This window comes from Carcharhinus amblyrhynchos, chromosome 32 (genome assembly GCF_965287045.1).
Source record: "Carcharhinus amblyrhynchos chromosome 32, sCarAmb.v2.hapA, whole genome shotgun sequence".
Classification (NCBI taxonomy): domain Eukaryota; kingdom Metazoa; phylum Chordata; class Chondrichthyes; order Carcharhiniformes; family Carcharhinidae; genus Carcharhinus; species Carcharhinus amblyrhynchos.
Genome location: NC_137355.1, coordinates 20,162,198 through 20,184,609, shown reverse-complemented (window position 1 = coordinate 20,184,609; position 22,412 = coordinate 20,162,198). Strand labels below are relative to the sequence as shown.

Genomic DNA, 22,412 nt, shown 5'->3' with positions numbered 1-22,412 from the left:
GAGATGTACTTACAGAATCTAATAGTACATCCTGCACATCTAACCTGCTGCACTGTGCAGGAAGAGCTTCAATGACCTAATCTGGTGGTCAAGGTAAATCATGTTCCTGACATTGCATCACCGATTTGGCTCATTGCCACACCAGGCGAGGCATTCATCCACAGAGCCTCCAGAAGAGCTCAAAATTGCTTTTAAAAAGCATGGTAGAAGTTTACTACCCAGAAAGAGGCCCATCACATCTGTGGAGAGGGAGTTTGATTCAATATAAGGACAAGATCACCATTGTTGTGTGCATTTCTTAAAATTAACCAATCCCTCAGGGAGCAATAAAATTTTAAAGCTGAGGACTTTGTGGCCAGGTGTGAATATGTGTCTTTAAATACAGTCCAGCTTTGGTGACCCAGTGTTGTATTCAATTCTACGTTTTATTTCAGTCTGTATCATTCTTGAACTAGAGCTTTTTTTAAAAAAAGTTGTCAATTATGCTATGAAGTGCAAACATAACGTAAGCATCACACTTCTAAGTATAATCCTTTCTTGAGCCAATGTAGTGCTGCAATTCTATAAAGAACCAGATTAAAGTCACTTAATTTCATGTTATGGCTTGTGTTGAATAGAGTATAACGCAGTGGGTTCTGGGGGTGAGGTGGGATTGCCGCGTAGTGCTTGCTGGGGGTAAGGTCAGAATTGCTGGGGTTGAGGTGGGATTGCCGCGTAGTGCTTTCTGGGGGTAAGGTCGGAATTGCTGGGGTTGAGGTGGGATTGCCGCGTAGTGCTTTCTGGGGGCAAGGTCGGAATTGCTGGGGATGAGGTGGAATTGCCGCGCGGTGCTTGCTGGGGGTGAGGTCTCTCCGGAGGGGGCGCTGGGCGGTTGCTGAGTCTGCGCAGGTTTGAATTTGGCAGCTCCAGGAATGGCGGGGACGGGCCGCTGGTTCGGTTTCGGGTTTAACCAGTTCGGGCAGACTGTGAACCGGAGGGAGGACGGAGCGGACGGGAAAGTTTTGGAGCCCCGTCCGGTGACTTTGACCGCCCAGACCCCGGGGAAAGGCGAGGAGGCGAGGCGGGCTTGGGGCAGTGAGGGGGCGCTGGGCGGCGGGAGACCCCCTCAGATCAGCCTCGCCTGGAGTCACACCGCCTACCTGACAGGTCAGTGCCGGACAGCCTGGGGCAGGGGGCAGCTCAGACTAGGGAGTTAGCCCGGGCCAGGGCACCTAGGAATCACTATAGTGCAGAAGGAGGCCATTCAGCCCATCGAGTCTGCACCCACCGCAATCCCATCCAGGCCCTATCCCCATAACCCCATGCATTTACCCTAACTCGTCGCTCTGACACCAAGGGTCAGTTTAACATGGCCAATCCACTTAACCTGCGCATCTTTGGATTGTGGGAGGAAACCCACGCAGACATGGGGAGAATGTGCAGACTCCAGAGTGTCCCAAGCTAGGAATCAAACCCTGGTCCCTGGCGCTGTGAGGCAGCAGTACTAACCACTCTGCCATGTCTTCAGATTGAGGATATTCATATGTACTCTATGAATGGTATGCTCTCTGTATACCATAGAATCCCTAGTGTTGAAGGGGGCCGTTCAGTCCATTGGGTCTCCATAGACTCTGTAACACTGTCTTCCCAGCTTCGCCCCCTCCCCCACAAACTCACGCATTTTCCATGGTTAATTTACCTAACCTACTTTTTTAAATGTTTTTATTAAAAGTAAGCTTTATTTATTATTCACAAGTAAGGCTTACATTATCATAGCAATTAAGTTATTGTGAAATTTCCCTAGTCACCACAGTCTGGCACCTGTACGGGTCAATGCACCTAACCAACATGTCTTTCAGAATGTGTATTAGTGTCACGGGCACTCTTGCATTAGCAATGCAATAAAGTTGAAAATCTCCCAGCCGCCACACTCTGGTGCCTGTTCGGGTACACTGAGGGAGAATTTAGCACAGACAATGCACCCTAACCAGCACGTCTTTCGGAATGTGGGAGGAAAATAGAGCACCTGGAGGAAATCCACACAGACACGGGGAGAACATGCAGACTCCACACAGACAATGACCCAAGCCAGAAATCGAATCTGGTGCTGCTAACCATTGTTCCACCATGCCGTCCTTTGGAGTGTGGGAGGAAACTCCTGGAGACATGGGGAGAACATGCAAATTCCACATAGAAGCATAGTGCACACTGTACACCAATACATATAATAATAAATCAATCAATCAACCCTCCATTGCGAACTACTAGTGCTAAATGGGATAGATTTCCAACAGACGTAGCAATTCAAGACTGGGCAACCATGAGATGCCGTTAGCAGCACTGGAATAGTAGTCCACAATCTGTAACCTCATGGCCTAGCATTATCCCCCACTCTACCGTTACCATCAAGCCAGGGGATCAACACTGATTCAATGAAGAGTGCAGGTGGACATTTCAGGAGCAGAACACCCTAAAAATGAGACGTCAGCCTGGTGAAGCAACAACACAACTTGTGTGCCAAGTAGCATGCAGTAGACGGAGTTAAGGGATCCCACAATGGATCAGATCAAAGCTGTACAGTCCTGTCACACCCAGTTGTAAACAGTGGTGGGCATTTGATTCACTGGAGGAGAAGGCTGCACAGTCGTTATTAATGATGGGAGCCCATCTGGGCAAAAGCCAAGATTGAAAGACCTTTGCGGCAATCTTCAGCCAGAAGTGCCAAATGGATGATCCATTTCAGCCCCCACTTGAGATCCCCGGCATCACAGATGCCAGTCGTTAGCTGAGGCCAGCAGAGAGACAACACTGGCTGCTGGGGTGAAGATTTGCTTCAGCGCAGTCACCCCTTCCAGAACAGGACCTCTGAACAGGTTTATTTGAAAAGGATACACTTGCTATATCAATAAGTAACCTCACACTGTGATTGTGAAAGAAACAATCAGTCAAGTTGTCTTGAATTTAACAATTTAGCTCTGTGTTGAGCCCTCACAATTGACATCAATGACTTAGATGGGGGGAGTGAAAGCATGGCAGCTGAATTTGCAGACAACAAAGATATGAAAGCATGTTGCGTAGAAGACAGACAGAATTTGCAGATGCTTATGATAGGTTAAGTGGACAAAAGTCTGGCAGATGGAGTATAATGTGGGAAAGTATGAAATTATTTACTTTGGCAGGAAGAATTAAAAAGGAATGTTAATTAAATGGAGAATGACTGCATAGTGCTCTGGTGTTGAGGAATTCAGGTGTTTGTGCATGAGTCACAAAAAGTTAGTATGCACGTGTAGCAAGTAATCAAGAAGACAGACAGAATGCTAGCTTATATGAGGAATTGAAGGTAAAAGTAAAGATGTTATGCTTCTGTTATACTAGGCATTGGTGAGACTGCATCTCAAATACTGCGTAGTTTTGGTCTCCTTGTTTAGGATGTAAATGCATTGGAGGAGGCGCTTCATTTTGATTTGATTTATTATGTCGTGTGTATTGGGATACAGTGAAAAGTATTGTTTCTTGCGTTCTATACAGACAAAGCATACTGTTCATAGAGAAGGAAAAGAGAGAGTGCAGAATTTAGTGTTACAATCATAGCTAGGGTGTAGAGAAAGATGAGCTTAATGCACATTAGGTCCATTCAAAAGCCTGATGGCAGCAGGGAAGAAGCTGTTTGAGTCAGTTGGAATATCTTATGAGGATAGGTCAGAAAGGCTGGGCATGTTTCCATTAAAGTTTAGAAGAGTGAAGGGTGACTTGATTGAAGTATTTAAGAACCTTAACAGTATTAACAATGTGGACCATGTGACTATAGACGAGGGAGGGATCCTTAGCTAATGACTTGTAGGCGAGTCAAGAACTAAGGGGCACTGTTTTAAAATTTGGGGTCACCCTTATATGACAGAGGGTTGTGTAACTTTGGGACTCTGTGTCAAAAGGTGGTGGAAGCGGGGCCATTGAATATTTTTGAGGTAGAGATAGACATATTCTTGTTAAGCAAGCGAATCAAAGGTTATTGGGGGTAGATGGGGAATGTGGAACTCAATGCAAACAGATCAGCCTTGATCGTATTGAATGGTGGAGCAGGCTTCAAGGGCCAATTGATCTACTTCTGCTCCTATGTTTCATGGTTTTGTAGACAAATGCATTTGTGACGGCTAGATCGATGAGTCAAGTGGTTCCTGTTCTGTACTATTCTTTGTTCTTTCCTTCATATCTCTGGCTTGGGACACCTAGCCTAACAAAACTGATCAATCTGAGCCTTGCAACAGCTTGTCTGCCTTCTTGTACTTCTGCTATTTAGTGCATCATAGAAATTATAGCGCAGCATCAAATCTGTGCTAGAAAGATCAATTCTTATATTCAAATGAAATATGGTCCATTGGACAAAGTATTGGAGTGATGCTAGGACCAGTACCTTCAGGAGAGGATAAAAGTACAGGTTTATAGATTAATATCACTGAGTAATTTTGTGGCCAATTCTATTCTTGCAGGTCAAACTGAACCCCATAATTTTGTTTCAGGTGATGGATCTGTTTATTTATTCGGTTTTGTTGGCGGTTGTCCTTGGCATCAAATGTGTATGAGTAATCGAAGCCACGAAGCTTGCACAGACATTCTGACCTCTGAGAAGTACTTGCTCATGTTACGGCAGGACAGAGTGGAATGCTGGGATATCCAAAACCTCACTGTCGGAGAGGCTGTCGGTGATGCGACTTGGACGAGGGAGTTGAAAGAGGAAGAGAGGCCATGTACAGGTATAGTTTATAATGCAGTGCCAGGTCTTCACAGGATTCTAATCCTACTGCTCCCCTTTGCTTTTTGTAACCTCACATGCGGCACGGTAGTGCAGTGGTTAGCACTGTTGCCTCACAGCACCAGGAACCTGGGTTCAATTCCATCTTTGGGTGACTGTGAAGTTTGCATGTTCTCCCCATGTCTGTGTGGGTTTCCTCCCACAGCCCAAAGATGTGCAGGGTAGGTTGATTGGCCATGCTAAATTACCCTTTAGTGTCCCAAGGTGTGTTGGTTAAGGGGATTAGTGGGGTAAAGACGTGGGGCTACAGAGATCGATTCTGGGTAAGATGGTCTGTCAGAGACGTGCAGATCCAGTGTACACTAGGAATTCTGAGTCTTCTCTGATTTTCTGCCTTTCTGGGCTATATTCCCTTGCCTTCTTGTTTGCACAGGTGTCACTTCTTCACTAAGCCCATGTGGCACAGTGTTATTTGGAGATGTGTATTGCCCCGCATCTACTTTTACTCATCTGGGTACAGTTTCTGGACTTGGAGCTGTTACCCCAGTCTTTCTTTCAAAACATGCCTATTCTTTCGCTCCTTTTGCAGGCAGTATAGTTTAAGTCAGTTGTTATAATCCCTATCAACTGAGACCAACTCAGTCAGTAGAGATAAGGTTGAGCTTTTGAGTGTGTGTAGCTTAGCTACTAAAGTGTAACGGAGCTAATAGTCTTGAATGGCGGAGCAGACTCGAAGGGCCAAATGACCGACTCCTACTCCTACTCTTTGTTCTTATGTTCTTATGACTCAAACGCTGCTTTCCTTAATTACTAATAGCAGAAGTGAAACACTTACTTTCTCTCTCCATTGTCTCCCTCTCAGCACTTCCATTGATCGGTGATGGCTATGTTACAACATCTCCTCCATTTTACAAACCATTGTCACCCCAGCTTCGTGCAAGAAAGTTGGCACTGGGCAGTGAGCATGCTCTCTTACTGAGCTTTGACTGGACAGTGCTTTCCTGGGGCTCTGGACGGTAAGATTTATTCAGTAGCTGTGTGTATTCTGGCACACTAATGACCCACATTCTGGATTGTAGGCTTAATATATACACTTGTTAAAGGACTCAGAGCAGTCAAGTTTGAGGTTTGTATCTAGTCACTGAAATGTGTTTTTGCATCTGATCTTGAGGGATCAGAGTGGTACCCATGTGTGTTAAAATATTGTTTTTCACCTCAGTTGGAACAGATGATTAAATTCTCATATCTCATAACAAATTGATGCAAAAATAAGAGAATAATTTCTTTATAAGGCAGCTTTTGTCTCTGCCTTTTAACTACATTAAGTATGCTATATATACATATGCATGTTGTTGTTTTACAATCCATAGACTCATAGATTCCCTACAGTGCAGAAGGAGGCCATTCAGCCCATCGAGTCTGCACTGACCACAGTTCCACCGAGGCCCTATCCTCATAATCTCTCATATTTACTCTGCTAATCCTCTGACGCTAAGGGGCAATTCAGCATGGCCAAAGCACCTAACCCACACATCTTTGGACTGTGGGAGGAAATCAAAGCATCTGGAGGAAATCCATGGGGAGAACTCAGCACAGACAGTGGCCTGAGGTCGAAATTGAACGCAGGTCCCTGGCGCTGTGAAGCAACAGTGCTAACCACTGTGCCACTGTGCGAAATTGAACTTTCTAATTAGGTTTTAAGTTCAAAGCTGTGCCTTTTATTGTATTTAATATCAGTTCTGCTTTATCCTTCAAACCATTATTTCAATCCCTAGTTACTCCAGGTTTCACCTTTAATATTATGCGACTGAATGATGTTTTTCTGTACAGTATGCACTCATAACTATTTTTGACATTTTGACTGGATTTCTGAAAATATGGTCATGCCCTGAGCCCGGCTGTTATATAATGTACAAGTTATATGTTATATAATGTACAAGTTATATACTTGTTATATAATGTACAAGTTATATACTTGTTATATAATGTACAAGTTATATACTTGTTATATAATGTACAAGTTATATACTGGACCAGCATTAGCAAAGGGGACTGTAGGGCTTCAACTGCAGCAAGTTTAAAACTAGCCATCCCACAGTAATTTCACCTCTGAAGTGTGTTGATAATGTTCAATAAACTGGCTATAATGAGCATCTCTAATGGTCCATTAGATAATAAAAGCCATAAAACCCAAAAGGTGTAATTTGATTGCTTGCTTTTGCTGAGTTTTTGACTCACAGCAAGTTCAACTGGATGTTACTATTGGGATGACTGCCCTTGCTACAATAAACATAGTAGCAGCCAGGGTTCCAGCTCCTGTTTAATTTCCCCTGACCTTTTTGGAAAATTTACACATTTTGGCAGCATTAGACTTGACTGTAATAAAATCTCAACAGTAAATACAGTAGCCTGCTGTTATTAATTGTACAGACTTGCACATGAGTTGCTGGAGGACGGTGAGAGCCAGTGGCACCTTCAGGATAGAAGATGTGCGGGTTAGGTTGTTTGACCATGCTAAATTGACCTTGGTGTCAGGGGGATTAGCAGAGTAAATACTTGGGGTTATGGGAATAGAGCCTGGCTGGGATTGTTGGTGCAGGTTCGATGGGCCGAATGGCTTCTTTCTGCACTGCAGGGATTGTATGTGTAGAGAATTCTGGGGGAAAAAATTAGTTTCTTTCATTTGGGAAAATGCTTTGTGGGTGTTGATATGGAGCTGATTTGCCATCCTGATGGATGCTGTGCTTATTGTTTAATACTTTTGATAGTACCCCATGATAAATCTGAGCAGAGATCTTCTCCCTTCAAAATCCCAGCTGTTTTAAGCCTATTCTATAAATACCTCCACCATTCCCACTTCTCTCAGCTTTCAAAGCATCCTGTGTCAAGCTTTTCTCCTATGCTGCCACTCCCATTATTGTTTTCTGTTTCTTCTCTGTGAATCCTCTTGGGGCATTTACTTTAGTAAAGAACTTGAGGTGGTAAATATCCAAACAGTGCTTGTTTTTCAGCAATATGATATTTTCACAGGCATGGTCAGTTGGGACACAGTACTGTTGAGAATGAAGTGGAACCGCGTATTGTGGAGGCTTTACATGGGCTAGCGATGGCTGAAATAGCAGCTGGGAATTGGCATTCTGTGAGTGCAAGTGGTAAGATTCATCACTGCAACCACATCGTATTTATGCTTTTTTTACTGAAACTCCTCTCATACCCATTTCTCCCACACTGGGTCTCCTGCTATCCTGGAGACAAATAATATGTTGAGTTTATCTTCTTCATTGGAAAACTGCATCAATATCCTCATTAGTGCCTGCTGATAAGGTGCACTTATCTCTGTGCTCTGATGGCAGGCCCTGCTGTTAATTGTTTATTGAGTACTTATGTTTGTTCAGATTGTGGCCTTTAACTGCGATTCATTTGTTCTCCCATGTATAGGAACAGACCAAACTGTGGCATTTGGCATCACTTCCATCCTTTACCCTATGGCTGTCTGAATTTGAGTGACTGTTGCATCTGCTAGTCTGTGCCAAAGCAATCTTGCCTCCAGCTTCTCCTGTTTGCCTAAATCCAGAGATGACATTCTCTAGCAGTAGTTTTAGGATAGTGATCATGAGTAGAAACACTGGCTTCTGTGTCCTCTGAGATCCATCTGATGACTTTACTAAAATCAGCTAACTTGGGACAGAGCAAGGATCAACTATGGGACACCCTGTGTACTCTATGATGTGGAGATGCTGGTGTTGGACTGGGGTAGGCACAGTAAATAGTCTCACAATATCAGGTTAAAGTCCAATAGGTTTATTTGGTAGCATGAGCTTTCGGACCGCTGACCCTTCATCAGGTGAGTCGCCTGATGAAGGAGCAGCACTCTGAAAGGTCATGACACCAGATAAACCTGTTGGACTTTAACCTGGTGTTGTGAGACTACTTACTCTGTGTAGTCTAGTACAACACTACGCATTTACTCAATTTTAGTAGTTTCTGATAGTGTTTTGTTGAGGACCCATTAATAGCCTGCTGAGTGACATACTGTAGTTGTTTTGAATTCTCAATAACTGAGAAACCATAGGAATCTAAAACTTAACAATAATAAAAACTAAATCAATATCTACCATGAGTTAAATATAAAAATCTGGTTTAGCAATGTATTTCATTATAATGTGTCATTATTAGTGTTTATTATTTTCTTCTTTCAAAATCCTTAGCATCAGGAGACCTGTACGTATGGGGATGGAATGAGTCAGGACAGCTGGGACTGCCAACAAAGTCATGTTCAAAGGAACATCAGAAACCTTCTCAGCAGAAGGGGCTCGAGGAAGAGGGTAAGGAGATGTTGTGTTCCATATCAGATCATTTGCAACAATAAATTGCAGGATTTGTCCTTAAAGTGCTACATATTCCCTGGTTACATTGGTGCACTGCTACCTCAGTAGGCACTAGAGTATGGTGTGACTGAGGAAAATATTTGTTATGTGTGTGATCCGGAGACTGACTGAATCACTTTGAAGAATCTGTTATCCCACACAAGCAATGATATTCCACTTGAGCAAAAGTGGGTGGCACAGTGGTTAGCACTGCTGCCTCACAGTGCCAGGGATGCGGGTTCGAATCCCAGCTTGGATCACCGTCTGTGCGGAGTCTGCACGTTCTACCTGTGACTGTGCAATTCCTCCTGATGCTCTGGTTTCCTCCCACAGTCCGAAGTACATGCTGGTTAGGATGCATTGTCCGTGCTAAATTCTCCCTCACTATACCTGAACAGGTGCCGGAGTGTGGTGACTAGGGGATTTTCACAGTAACTTCATTGCACTTTGATGTAAGCCTACTTGTGACACCAGTAAATAACTTAAAACGTTTAAACTTAAAGTCTACATTTTGCCATTTTAATAATCCATAGAATCCCTATGGTGCACAAGGAGGCCATTTGGCCCATTGAGCCTGCATCCACCCAGCCCTTATCCCTATAACCCCATGCATTTGCCCTAGCTAGTCCCCCAGAAACTAAGGGACAATTTAGTATGGCCAATCCACAACCCACATATCTTTGGACTTCTAGTGATAAAATCTGCATGAGTTCTTCACTAACAATAGACAGAGGAAAATTCCCCCTTTCCTCTTTGAAACAGTGTGCACAGTGGTCTCTTGTTACACTGTGAAAATTTTATGAACATGGGTTGCCCCTTTTGCAAAAAAGACTGTACTGAAATATGGTATATATTTAAGTCTTGTATGGTCTTTGATTATATAAGAAATACTTTGTTGTACTTTTTGTTGGAAATATTCTTTCTAACTTTGTTGCTGAAGGTGTTTACACTATTACGGAATGCGTAACGCCATTTGTAATCAGAATAAGGAACATAGCTGAATAAATAGTCTTTACCAGCAAACTGCATTGTAATTTCATCAATTCGCAGCATTGTCTTTTTCATCACTCATCTTTTAAAGGCATTTATAAGAATACTATTCCACATGTTCAGCTTGCCCTCCGGAACCTCACTTGCATGATTGTTCTGAGTTTACACAGTATATTTCAGCAGTTTTTTGCTGTGTAACGCTTTGGAGCTGACCCTGATCTGGTGTACATTTGCATTTTCAAGCAGGGATTGATTGATAAAATTCAGGAAATTTTCTCTTCTGAAATGTAGGAAGGTTGAACGCTATTGCTGAGTCAAAGAACAAAGAAAATTACAGCACAGGAACAAGCCCTTTGGCCCCCCAAGCCTGCACCGACCATGCTACCTGACTGAACTAAAACCCCCTATCCTTCTAGGCACAGTATCCATTTATTCCCATCTTATTCATTTATTTGTCCAGATGCCACTTAAACGTCATTAGAACATAGAACAGTGCAGCACAGGAAGAGACCTTTCTGCCCACAATGCTGTGCTGAACATGACTCCAAATTAAACCAACCCCTTCTGCCTGCCCTTGGTACATATCCCTCTGATCCTTACTACAGTTCCATTAACTAACTCAATTGATTTGACCGTCAAATTTGAAACCACCCTGGTCAGTGTGACTCAGCTACTCATTGTCTTATCTGCCTGCACTTTCCAAATGTCCAAGTGTTTTAAGTATGTGCTGACTCAGATTCTGTCATACCCCCTCTCACAGCAAGTCCAGTATCAGAGGCAGACAAGGCACTGATGCCATTGGCAGTAGCAAATCTTGGCCAGAATGGTACTTCTCTCTCTGCCTTGAACCAAAAGCTCCCAGTAACAATTTTTTAAATTGTGCCAGCCTTTTTGGAGTTCCCAACATGTCTCCACAGGACAGTTGTGATTTCCCTTGTTTTGCGCTACTTACGTTTGTTGAAATTAGCATGTGTGGAATAGCGTATGAATTATTCAGAGCTGCTAGATATCTATGATCCTTACGCTCGAATAGTTGTTGCAGAGTCTGTCCCAACATAGAAAGGTGACAGGCTGAGTATCAAAAAAATTGCAAGAAGTTGGTTTGCAGGTGCAGCAGGTAATTCAGAAGGCAAATAGAATTTTGCCCTTCGTTGCTAGAGGGGTGGAGTTTAAAAACAATGAGGTTATGTTGCAGCTGTAGAAGGTGCTGGTGAGGCCACTCCTGGAGTACTATGTACAGTTTTGGTCTCCTTATTTGAGAAAGGATATACCAGCACTGGAAGGGGTGCAGAGGAGATTCTGGAGTTGAGAGGGTTGGCTCATGAGGAGAGACAGTAGATTGGGGCTGTACTCATTGGAATTCAGAAGAATGAGGGGAGATCTGATAGATTATGAAGGGGGTAGAAGCAGGGAAGCTGTTTCCACTGGCAGGTGAAACTAGATTTAGGGGGCATGGCCTCAAAACAAGGGGGAAGCAGATTTAGGACTGAGTTGAGAAGGAACTTCTTCACCCAAAGAGTTATGACTCTGTGGAATTCCCTGCCCAGTGAAGCAGTTGAGGCTACCTCAATGTTTTTAAGGCAAGGATAGATAGATTTTTGAACAATAAAGGAATTAAGGGTTATGGTGAGTGGGTGGGTAAGTGGAGCTGAGTCCGCAAAAAGATCAGCCATGATCTTATTGAATGGCAGAGCAGGCTCGAGGGGCCAGATGGCCTACTCCTGCTCTTAGTTCTTATGTTCTTATCAATGGGAAACTGGCAAATTACTCTATTATTTATTCTCATTACATGTGATTCATTAAATGGTCATCACGTTTAATGAGAGTGTTTATTTTATAATAAAAATACAGTTCTGTAAGGATTAGCTGGTGTTTATATACTAATGTTAAACTGAACCTCTGACCTCAATTTTACACACAGCCACATCGTCCCCGAGTGATGGACATCACACGGTTATAAAATCCACAAACAAAAAAGAAACCATGGGAGATTCGAACGTGTTCATCTCAATCCAGGCATTTCCTGCACTGCTGGATTTGCCAGAAGTGTCAGAAGTCAGCAAGGTCAGCTGTGGGTCACGGCATACTGCAGCCATCACCAGTACGTAACAGAGGCTCCTGCATTCCGGTTACATTTCTCTCTAGGTAAACTGGTCTGAACAAAACTGGTTTTGTTTTGATATTTCAGTGTATAATCACTAAGCCCCATTGTAAAATGAGTCATTTCAGTGCTGTACTAATGTGGAATTTTAACAGAAATGAAAGGTTTTGCTGTTTCCTTCCATACTGACCAGATGGAGAGGGGAGGCGATGGCCTAGTGGTATTATCACTAGACTATTAATCCAGAAACTCAGCTAATGTTCTGGAGACCCGGGTTCAAATCCCGCCACGGCAAGTGGTGGAATTTGAATTCAATAAAAGATGTCTGGAATTAAGAATCTACTGATGACCATGAAACCATTGTCGATTGTTGGAAAAACCCATCTGATTCACTAATGTCCTTTAGGGAAGGAAATCTGCCTTACTTACTTGGTGTGGACTACATGTAACTCCAGAGCCACAGCAACGTGGTTAAAATCTGAACAAGGGCAACCAGGGATGGGCAATAAATGCTGGCCGGTCATTGACACTCACATCCCACTAATGAATAAAAAAAAGTGATTGAAAACTCTAGTGGATGTATTATATCTTTCCTGACTGGGATTTGGGTCTCCTAGTAAGAATGCAAGATGTGATAGTTACCAGATAATCTGTTTGAGGGAATAAAATGTTGTTTAGGACATCAGCTGTCACGCTTTCCTACAAGCTAGTACTGTGGATCTTTTCCGTTCACTTGAAAGGACAGATCTCAAGCTGATTTTAGCTTCACACACCATCTACAGTGATTATAGAATATCCCAAAATGAGAAAACAGAAAATCAGGAATGAAAAAATTACCTGGAAATATACAACAGGACAGAAACAAGAAAACTGAGTCGATATTTCTTTCTTGTTCATATGATGTGTGCGTTGCTGGCTGGGCCAGCATTTATTGCCTATCGTTAACTGTCCTGAGTGAATTGCTAGGCCATTTCAGAGGGCATTTAGAAGTCAACTACATTGCTTTGGGTCTGGAGTCATATGTAGGCCAGACTGGGTAAGGATGGCAGACTTCCTTCCCTAAAGGACATTGTGAACCAGATGGGTTTTTCTGACAATGGTGTCGTGGTCATGGACTTTTAATTCCAGACCCTTATTAAATTCAAATTTCACCATCTGCTGTGGTGGGATTTGAGCCCAGAGCATTACCTTGGTCTTTGGATTGCTAGTCCAGTGACAGTATCACTACGCCCCCATCTCCCTGAAAACCTGTCTTAAGATGTTGATGTGGTCTCTATTAACAACATTGTTGTGTTGTTTGTGAACTGTGGAAGCAATTTCAGCCAGGGCGTTGCTGTTTGAATACACTTTTTAGGAAGTTTCTGTGGGATAAATCAGTGAACATTAGTTTATTCTTAAAATAGGTGAATTTATTTTCATTTCTTTCATGATATGGAGGCATTAGTTACTGAGATATGATCATTGATTTAATTGCTAACAAACCTTAGAACTTGAATTTGCATTTGAAATTCAATTTATAGACTTGGAAAATGTGACTTAATCTTCATATTTAATACATATCTCTATATAATAGATTTTACAAAAGAACTTCTCAGAGAAAACTCTTCACTAGTTTTGACTAGTGGAGTGCCCCAGGGATTGGTGCTGGAGCCTCAGCTATTTACCATTTATATAGATGATCTGGAGGAAGGAACCGAGTGTATGGTGTCGAAATTTGCTGATGACACCAAGATTGGTGGAACGGCAAATTGTACGGAGGGTGTGGAAAGTCTGCAGAGGGATCTAGATAGGCTGGGTGAATGGGCCAGGAACTGGCAAATGGAATTTAATGTTGGCAAGTGTGAAGTTGTCCACTTTGGTAGAAATAATGGTAGGAAGGACAACTATTTACATGGCGAAAAACTGCAGCATGCTACGGTGCAGAGGGACGTTGGGGTCCTTGTGCATGAGTTGCAAAAACCCAGCCTGCAGGTGCAGCAGGTGGTCAGGAAGACAAATGGGATGCTGGCCTTCATAGCGAGGGGGATTGAATATAAAAGTAGGGAGGTCTTGCTGCAACTGTACAGGGCACTGGTGAGGCCGCAGCTGGAGTACTGTGTGCAGTTTTGGTTGCCGCACTCACACAAGGATATTTTGGCCTTGGAGGGAGTGCAGAGGAGGTTCACTAGGCTGATACTGGAGTTGAGGGGGTTGAGCTATGAGGAGAGGCTGAATAAACTAGGCTTGTACTCATTAGAGTTTAGAAGAATGAGGGGAGATCTCATTGAGACGTATAAGATGATGAATGGGATGGATAGGAAAGAGGTGGAGAGGCTCTTCCCGCTCAGAAAGGGCAGTAGGACTAGAGGGCACAGCTTCAAGATAAGTGGTGGGGGGGTGCATTTTAGAATGGAGTTGAGGAGGAACTTCTTCACTCAAAGGGTGGTGAATCTCTGGAATTCTCTGCCCATTGAAGTGGTGGAGGCTGCCTCGCTAAATATATTTAAGACGCAGGTAGATAGGTTTTTGATAGGCAAGGGGATTAAGGGTTATGGGGAGAAGGTGGGAACGTGGAACTGAGCCACTTCAGATCAGCCATGATCTTATTGAATGGCGGGGCAGGCTCGAAGGGCTAGATGGCCTACTCCTGCTCCTATTTCTTATGTTCTTATGACATACGTCGTTTTTGACTACAAAACCGTAGGAACATAGGCTTAGGAGCAGATGTAGGCCATTTGGCCTTTTGAGTCTACTCCGCCATTCATTAAAATCATGGTTGATCTGATTGTGGTCTCAACTACATCTTCGTGTCTTCCCCCCGCATGATCCTCGACTCCCTTGTCTAGCGAAAACGTATCTCTCTGTCTTGAATAAATTCAGTGACCCAGCTTTCGCTGTTTTCTGAGAAAGTTACATAGACTTGGAACCCTCTGAGGAGCACTGTCCACCCTATCAAGTCTCCTCAGGACCTTTAATGCTTCAATAAGATCACCACCTCTCCAATGAGATAGGCCCAACCTGTTCAAACTTTCGTCATAAGATGAACCCACTCACCCCAAAAACGAGTGGAGTGAACCTTCACTGAATTAATAATACATTTCCATCTTTTATCAATTAGGGAGTCCAAAAGTACATAGTACTCCAAATGTGGTCTCACCAAGGCCCTGAATAGCTGCAGTTAAACGTTCCTATTTTTATATTCCATTCCCCTTGCAATAAACAACAACATTCCATTTGCCTTCTTAATCACTCACTACTTGCACAGTAACAACTTGTGATTCACGTATCGTATCAGGATACACAGATCTATCTGCACCACCCAGTTTTGTAATCTCTCACCATTTAAATAGTAGACTGCTTTTCAATTTTTTCTGCCAAAGTCAACGACTTCATATTTTTCCATATTATATGGAAAATATAATTTCCATATATTTATATGGAATATATAATATATATTTGCTTGCTACCTTCTTCAAATAATTCTAATAACGATTTTCTTTTCAAAAGATTGTTGACTTTACAGTATCCCATCATGATTGAATAAATATCCTGTTATAACCACCTTCAAAATGGATTCAGCATAACCCTCTCATTTTTCACTCTTTTCTAGGGGGAGGTAAACTCTTTACCTGGGGCTGGGGTAAGTATTAATCAAATTTGTGATTGAAATGGACTTTAGTGTTGATTTTGCTGGCCTTCTCTAAACTAGAAGGTTGAGAGTTTGAGTTTTTAACCTAGCCTGCCACTCATGTAGTGTTCAGCTTTGCGAGAGATTTCTTTTGAATCCGTTTCTGTTCTGTTTTGACAGATATTGAAGATGCCATGACTATTTAAAGAGGGTGACATGGTGTTAGCACTGCTGCTTCACACCAGGATCCCAGGTTCAATTCCGGTCTAGGGTCACTGACTGTGGAGTTTGCACTTTCTCCCAGTGTCTGCATGGGTTTCCTCCAGGTGCTCTGGTTTTCTCCCACACTCCAAAGATGTGCGGGTTAGATGGTTTGGCCATGCTAAATTGCCCCTTACTGTCGGGGGATTAGCAGGGTAAATGTGTGGGGTTACGGGAGTAGGGCCTGGATGGGATTTTTGTCAGTACAGACTTGATGGGCCGAACAGCTTCCTTCTGTACTTTAGGGATTCTACAATTCTATATAAGTGGGCAGTTCTCCTAGTGTCCTTTAACCCAATTATCACCAAATCAAACAGATTAATTAAGCAAATCATCTCAGGGATTAATTGTGAGGTGATGCTGGTGTAAAGTGGGGACTGCATTTCTTGTATAACAGTCACTGCTTCACAAACAATTCATGTGCAAAGTGCCTTGTGATTTTCTTTCATTTGATTTATTATTGTCACATGTATTAGTATACAGTGAGAAGTATTGTTTCTTGTGCACTATGCAGACAAAGCATACCGTTCATAGAGAAGGAAAAGAGAGAGTGCCAAATATAGTGTTACAGTCATAGCTAGGGTGTAGAGAAAGATCAGCTTAATGTGAGGTAGGTTCATTCAGAAGTCTGCTGGCAGCAGGGAAGAAGCTGTTCTTGAGTTGGTTGGTACGTGACCTCAGACCTTTGTAACATTTCCCAATGGAAGAAGGTGGAAGAGAGAATGTCCAGGGTGCGTAGGGTCCTTAATTATGCTGGCTGCTTTGCCGAGGCAGCGGGAAGTGTGGACAGAGAAAATGGATGGGAGGTCGGTTTGCGCGATGGATTAGGCTACGTTCACTTCTGTAGTTTCTTGCGGTCTTGGGCAGAACCATACCAAACTGTGACACAACCAGAAAGAATGCTTTCTATGGTGCATCTGTAAAAGTTGGTGAGAGTCGTAGCTGACATGCCAAATTTCCTGAGACTTCTGAGAAAGTAGAGGCATTGGTGGACTTTCTTAATTACAGTGTCAGTATGGGGACACCAGGACAGATTGTTGGTGATCTGGACACCTATAAGCTTGAAGCTCTCAACTCTTTTTACTTCATCCCCGTTTATGTAGATAGAGGCATGTACTCCACTACACTTCCTGAAGTCGATGACAATCTCCTTTGTTTCGTTGATATTGAGGGAGAGATTATTATCGCCGCACGGACACAAGTGTATTCACAGTAAAATTTACAAATTGTTTGTTTCTATTTCCCAGGTGCCTATGGGCAACTTGGCCACGGACAGACTGATAGCTCTGATCTTCCGCAGCTTGTGAATTACTTTGTACAAAACCACCTCTCAGTTTTGAATGTTGTCTGCGGACCTTGGAACACTTTTGTGTTTGCACAGCAGGAAGAATTTTAAATCTTGGTTGAAGGTGTGTTCTGTCAGTCACCGGAATAAGATTGTGTGGAAAATCAGCACAGTGAGTAATCATGTACTGAACCACATTAACTGGAATTGTTGGTTCTTGATTCCCAATCAATGCTGTTATTTCCTAGTTGGCTTACTCATGGGATAGGAAGGAGAGAAATGAGCTGTGCTGATTTGACCTGTACTTGAAGCTGTACACGTGCAGACATCTGCTGAGGGCAGAATTATGGATATTTCTGTGATTAGATTGGCCTGCTGATAATATTTACCTTGAGAAGAATGATCACGCGGGTGAACTGCTGACAAGGCTGTGACACTGCGGGAGTTAGCACTTTCAGGAAAAAGGAGTGCTGCCAAACTTTGGCATCTGAATGTGAGTGATATGGGAATGATGCAACTGATTAGGATCAGAAAATGTTTATAAAAAGACAGCAATAAGCTGGAGAGTTTGTTAACTTATTAATTGCTATTGATGCAGCAAGTGTTGTATATAGTTCAGATTTCCTGCCGTACTGCTCAGGTTTACATGAAAATTGTTGTAATGTCTCAACTCTGGGCTACTTTGATTTCTTCACTATCTCTCCCTCCAATTTGATTCATCTCTCCACCTTCAAAAAACCTGTTTGATTACCTTGCTTTAAGCTGCTTCCTGTCACTCTTATAGACAATGCCCGACCCCTATTGTGTACCTAAATATTAATGCAATATTAAAATGAAATATTTCATATCAATGGAAATGTATTTTTATCAACACCTAACATTCAGACTAAACCAATATTTCATTCTCAGTGTATTTATTTAACTTTTCAGTGAATTAATTTGCAAGCATATTTATGAAGTCACTCACTCATCACTTCTTCTGTAGCGAAAATTGTTGCGTTGTGGGCTGAATCCAATGCCTGAGCTCTTTTCATCTGGCCTGTGATTCACTACTTCCTTCTAAATTTGTGCATAATGCTGATTTGTGGACAGCCTAATGGTTGTTGCCATTTTCATCTCCATTTTATACTGGTTATTGGACTTGCAACAGGTACCCTGACTAGAGTGTAGATTTAATTGACGTTGTGTAGAGTTTGCACATTCTCCTCATGTTTGCGTGGGTTTCTTCCAGATAGTCCAGTTTCCTCCCGCACTCCAAAGATGTGCACATTAGGTGGATTGGCCATGCTAAATTTCCCCTTAATGCCAGAGCGACTAGCCACAGTAAATGCATGGGTTTATAGGGATAGGGCCTGCGTGGGATTGTGGTTGGTGCAGACTCGATGGGCCAAATGGCCACCCCCTGCACTGCAGTATGCTATGATTGGCTCAGGTAGCTCCTGCTAAAAAATTCCTCCAAAGATTAGATTTTGCCAGATTCTGCAAATATATAATTTTGTCACCTTTCTCATTGGCATTGATGGTGATGGACTAGCCCTTGCTTTGTGTATGTTTTCTGGACTAGTCCTTGTTTTGTGTATGTTTTTGTGTCTCTGAAGCCTTTTGCCCATGGTTTGAGGTCTACAGAATCTGTGTACACAGGCTGGATAAATAAACCCCAAGAACTGAGATACTGCACTCAATTCTTGATCTTAAATTATCTTTTAATCTGTGGCTAATCAGGTACTGGACCAGTGTTGACTCTGTACAATGAGGAATACTCTCCAGATGCCTCTCGCCTCATTCCCTAGAGGATTCTGCTTTGTTCAATTCTGACTGACAGGTGATGTCATTGATGTGTGTTGTACAAACTATGTTTATCTTCAATGTTAATCCCATGAATTTATCCATTTTTGGATCTTGACTTTTGCTGCCAAAAATTATCCTCAGATTTGCTTCTTACATTATTCCCTTTTGCAGTTAGGACCAACTAATTTTCTGGAGTTCAGAAATTCACCATTGTCATGCTTGTGCCCCCAGATCTTGCAAGTATCCCTGATGCTTTTCTGAATCAAGGCAGGTGGAAGCAGATTTAGTAGTAACTTTCAAAAGGAAATTGGATAAATACCTGAAAGAAAAGCTTTGCAGGCCTTTGGGGAAATGAATGGGATTAAGTTGCTCTTTTAACGAGATGACACAGGCATGGTGGCAAAATGATTAGGAATCAGAGTTCATTGAGAGCCCCCAGTCATCAGCAAGATATCAACAATCCTTATTATTGAATGTTATTGACAACTACACTGGGGCAGACAGTGGTGGAGAGGTAATGTCACCAAACTAGTAATCCAGAGATAAACGCAAAATACTACGGATGCTGGAATCTGAAACATAAACAGAAAAATGCTGGAAATCTCAACAGGTCTGACAGCATCTGCAGAGTGAGATAAGAGCCAAAGTTTCGAGTCGTCAAAACAGTTCTACAGATGCTGTATGCACAGGCTGATGAAGATCAGCTCTGATAAAGGGTCATCTAAATTCAAAATGTTCTGCCTCCACAGATGCTGCCAGACCTGCTGAGATTTTCCAGCAGTTTTGTTTGTGTGTAGTAATTCAGAGGCCCAGGTTTGGGAACAAGGGTTCAAGCCACCAGTGGCAGCTGGTGGAACTTAAACTCAATTGAAAGCTTATTATCATCCCATATGGCTCACTGTTGTCCTTTAGGGAAGGAAATCTGACTCTGAACTGTGCCAGTGGCTGACAGATCACTCAGTTCATGGGCTATTACCGATGAGCAACAAATGGCAGCCTTGCCTATGACAGGAATGGATAACAGGGGAAAAAAATCAAGAATCAGGTGATCAGTGGAATTCTCAACATTCAGGAAAATCTTGGTGGAAAGTGTTCCTTTTCACATTCTATGCCAGGAAGTTTAAAATCCAATAGGCAGCTGTGCCTTTAGAACATAAGAACATAAGAAATAGGAGCAGGAGTAGGCCATCTAGCCCCTCGAGCCTGCCCCGCCATTCAATAAGATCATGGCTGATCTGTCGTGTCTTAGGTCCACATTCCTGCCCTGTCCCCATAACCCTTAATCCCCTTGCCTATCAAAAACCTATCAACCTGCGTCTTAAAAATATTTAGCGAGGCAGCCTCCACCACTTCAACGGGCAGAGAATTCCAGCGATTCACCACCCTTTGAGTGAAGAAGTTCCTCCTCAACTCCATTCTAAACCGCCCCCCCTTTATCTTGAGGCTGTGCCCTCTAGTCCTACTGTCCTTTCTGAGTGGGAAGAGCCTCTCCACCTCTATCCTATCCATCCCATTCATCATCTTATATGTCTCAATGAGATCTCCCCTCATTCTTCTAAACTCTAACGAGTACAAGCCTAGTTTATTCAGCCTCTCCTCATAGCTCAACCCCCTCAACTCTGGTATCAGCCTAGTAAACCTCCTCTGCACTCCCTCCAAGGCCAAAATATCCTTGCGTAAGTGCGGCAACCAAAACTGCGCACAGTACTCCAGCTGCGGCCTCACCAGTGCCCTGTACAGTTGCAGCAAGACCTCCCTACTTTTATATTCAATCCCCCTCGCTATGAAGGCCAGCATCCCATTTGTCTTCCTGACCACCTGCTGCACCTGCAGGCTGGGTTTTTGCGACTCATGCACAAGGACCCCGAGGTCCCTCTGCACCGTCGCCTGCTGCAGTTTTTCGCCACGTAAGTAATAGTCCTTCCTACCAAAGTGGACAACCTCACACTTGCCAACATTAAATTCCATTTGCCATTTCCTGGCCCATTCGCCCAGCCTATCTAGATCCTTCTGCAGACTCTCCACACCCTCCGTACAATTTGCCGTTCCACCAATCTTGGTGTCATCGGCAAATTTCGACACCATACACTCGGTTCCCTCCTCCAGATCATCTATATAAATGGTAAATAGCTGAGGCCCCAGCACCGACCCCTGGGGCACTCCACTAGTCACCAGCCGCCAATCCGAATAGCACCCATTGACCCCCACACTCTGCCTCCTATTTGACAGCCAATTCTCTATCCACGCTAACACCCTACCCCCAACTCCATGCCCCCTGACCTTCTGTAATAACCTCTTGTGAGGCACCTTGTCAAATGCCTTCTGAAAACCTTTAAGGATACTCTATGGCGTCACTGATGGTGCTTCCTTTCTTTAATCCTGGCCAGGCAGACTGGAGTGGAAGACCAATGTTCTGGAGTTATTATTGACAGAATGTGATGATTTTGTCCAGCACCACCCCGTGCAGCTGAGCCAAATGAGGTTGGTAATCACAAAGATCTTTAGTCTGATTTGTGGACCGTGTTTTACAATGAATTTTATGCTCCCAGCACCTTGGGAATTAGCCCAGCATCAACAATTTGGTGAGGACCTCAGCTGCCAGGACCATTATCTCCCAAGTGCTTTGCTGAGCGTACACCTTTAGTGACAGAGTAGCGTCTCCTGGGGCTCCCTTACCATATGCTGTGATACAAGAGCAACAATTACCTGGGCCAAGAAAAACTGTGTGATTATAGTCCAAAATTCTCTGGGATCCTCACAGAGGTCATGTTTAGAACAGTTCTGGGTGTAGAACCATAGAATCCTACAGTGCAGAAGAAGGCCACTCGGCTATCGAGTTTGCACCAACCACAATCCATACAGGCCTTATCCCCATAACCCCATGCATTTACCCTAGTGAGTCCCCCTGACGCTAAGGGGCAATTTAGCATGGCCAATGCACCTTACCCACACATCTTTGGACTGAGAGAGGAAACCCACACAGACACAGGGAGAACGTGCAAACTCCACACAGACCCAAGCTGAGAATTGAACCCGGTCCTGGTGCTGTGAGGCAGCAGTGCTAACCACTGTGCCACCCATTATATGTTGGAACATAACAGTGCGCTTCTTTTTCCAAGGCGTTACTGATTTTGATTTGGCTTGATGTGATGAGGCGGCCTTTGTATCTTCAGCTTTTCCCAAGTCTGTCTCTGTCCTGTAGCCCAAGGTGCAGATTTTCTTGTGTTCCCACTTGGGTATCCTGTAGCATTGCAGATCTGTGAATTGTATGGACCTGCTCTCAT

General features: G+C 43.3%; 1 protein-coding gene across 5 annotated transcripts; it reads left to right on the top strand.

The window, feature by feature from the left end:
• Window positions 1-911: 911 nt before the first annotated feature.
• On the top strand, window positions 912-21,784 carry rccd1 (RCC1 domain containing 1). 5 transcript variants are annotated; one of them, XR_013889773.1, is made up of 9 exons: window positions 912-1,146; window positions 4,497-4,730; window positions 5,592-5,745; window positions 7,760-7,881; window positions 8,938-9,054; window positions 12,008-12,187; window positions 15,777-15,806; window positions 17,303-17,512; window positions 21,516-21,592. XR_013889773.1 is itself a non-coding variant. In XM_080216296.1 (8 exons), the coding sequence occupies exons 1-8, from the start codon at window positions 912-914 to the stop codon at window positions 21,770-21,772; spliced, it is 1,329 nt and encodes a 442-aa protein (XP_080072422.1). In that variant the 3' UTR covers window positions 21,773-21,784. The 5 variants fall into 5 exon arrangements, 2 of the variants coding, with proteins under 2 accessions (XP_080072422.1, XP_080072423.1); XR_013889775.1 differs by lacking the exon at window positions 17,303-17,512 and having other exon boundaries at window positions 12,008-12,231; window positions 21,516-21,542; XR_013889774.1 differs by lacking the exon at window positions 21,516-21,592 and having other exon boundaries at window positions 12,008-12,231; window positions 17,303-17,353.
• The last annotated feature ends 628 nt before the right edge of the window (window positions 21,785-22,412 follow it).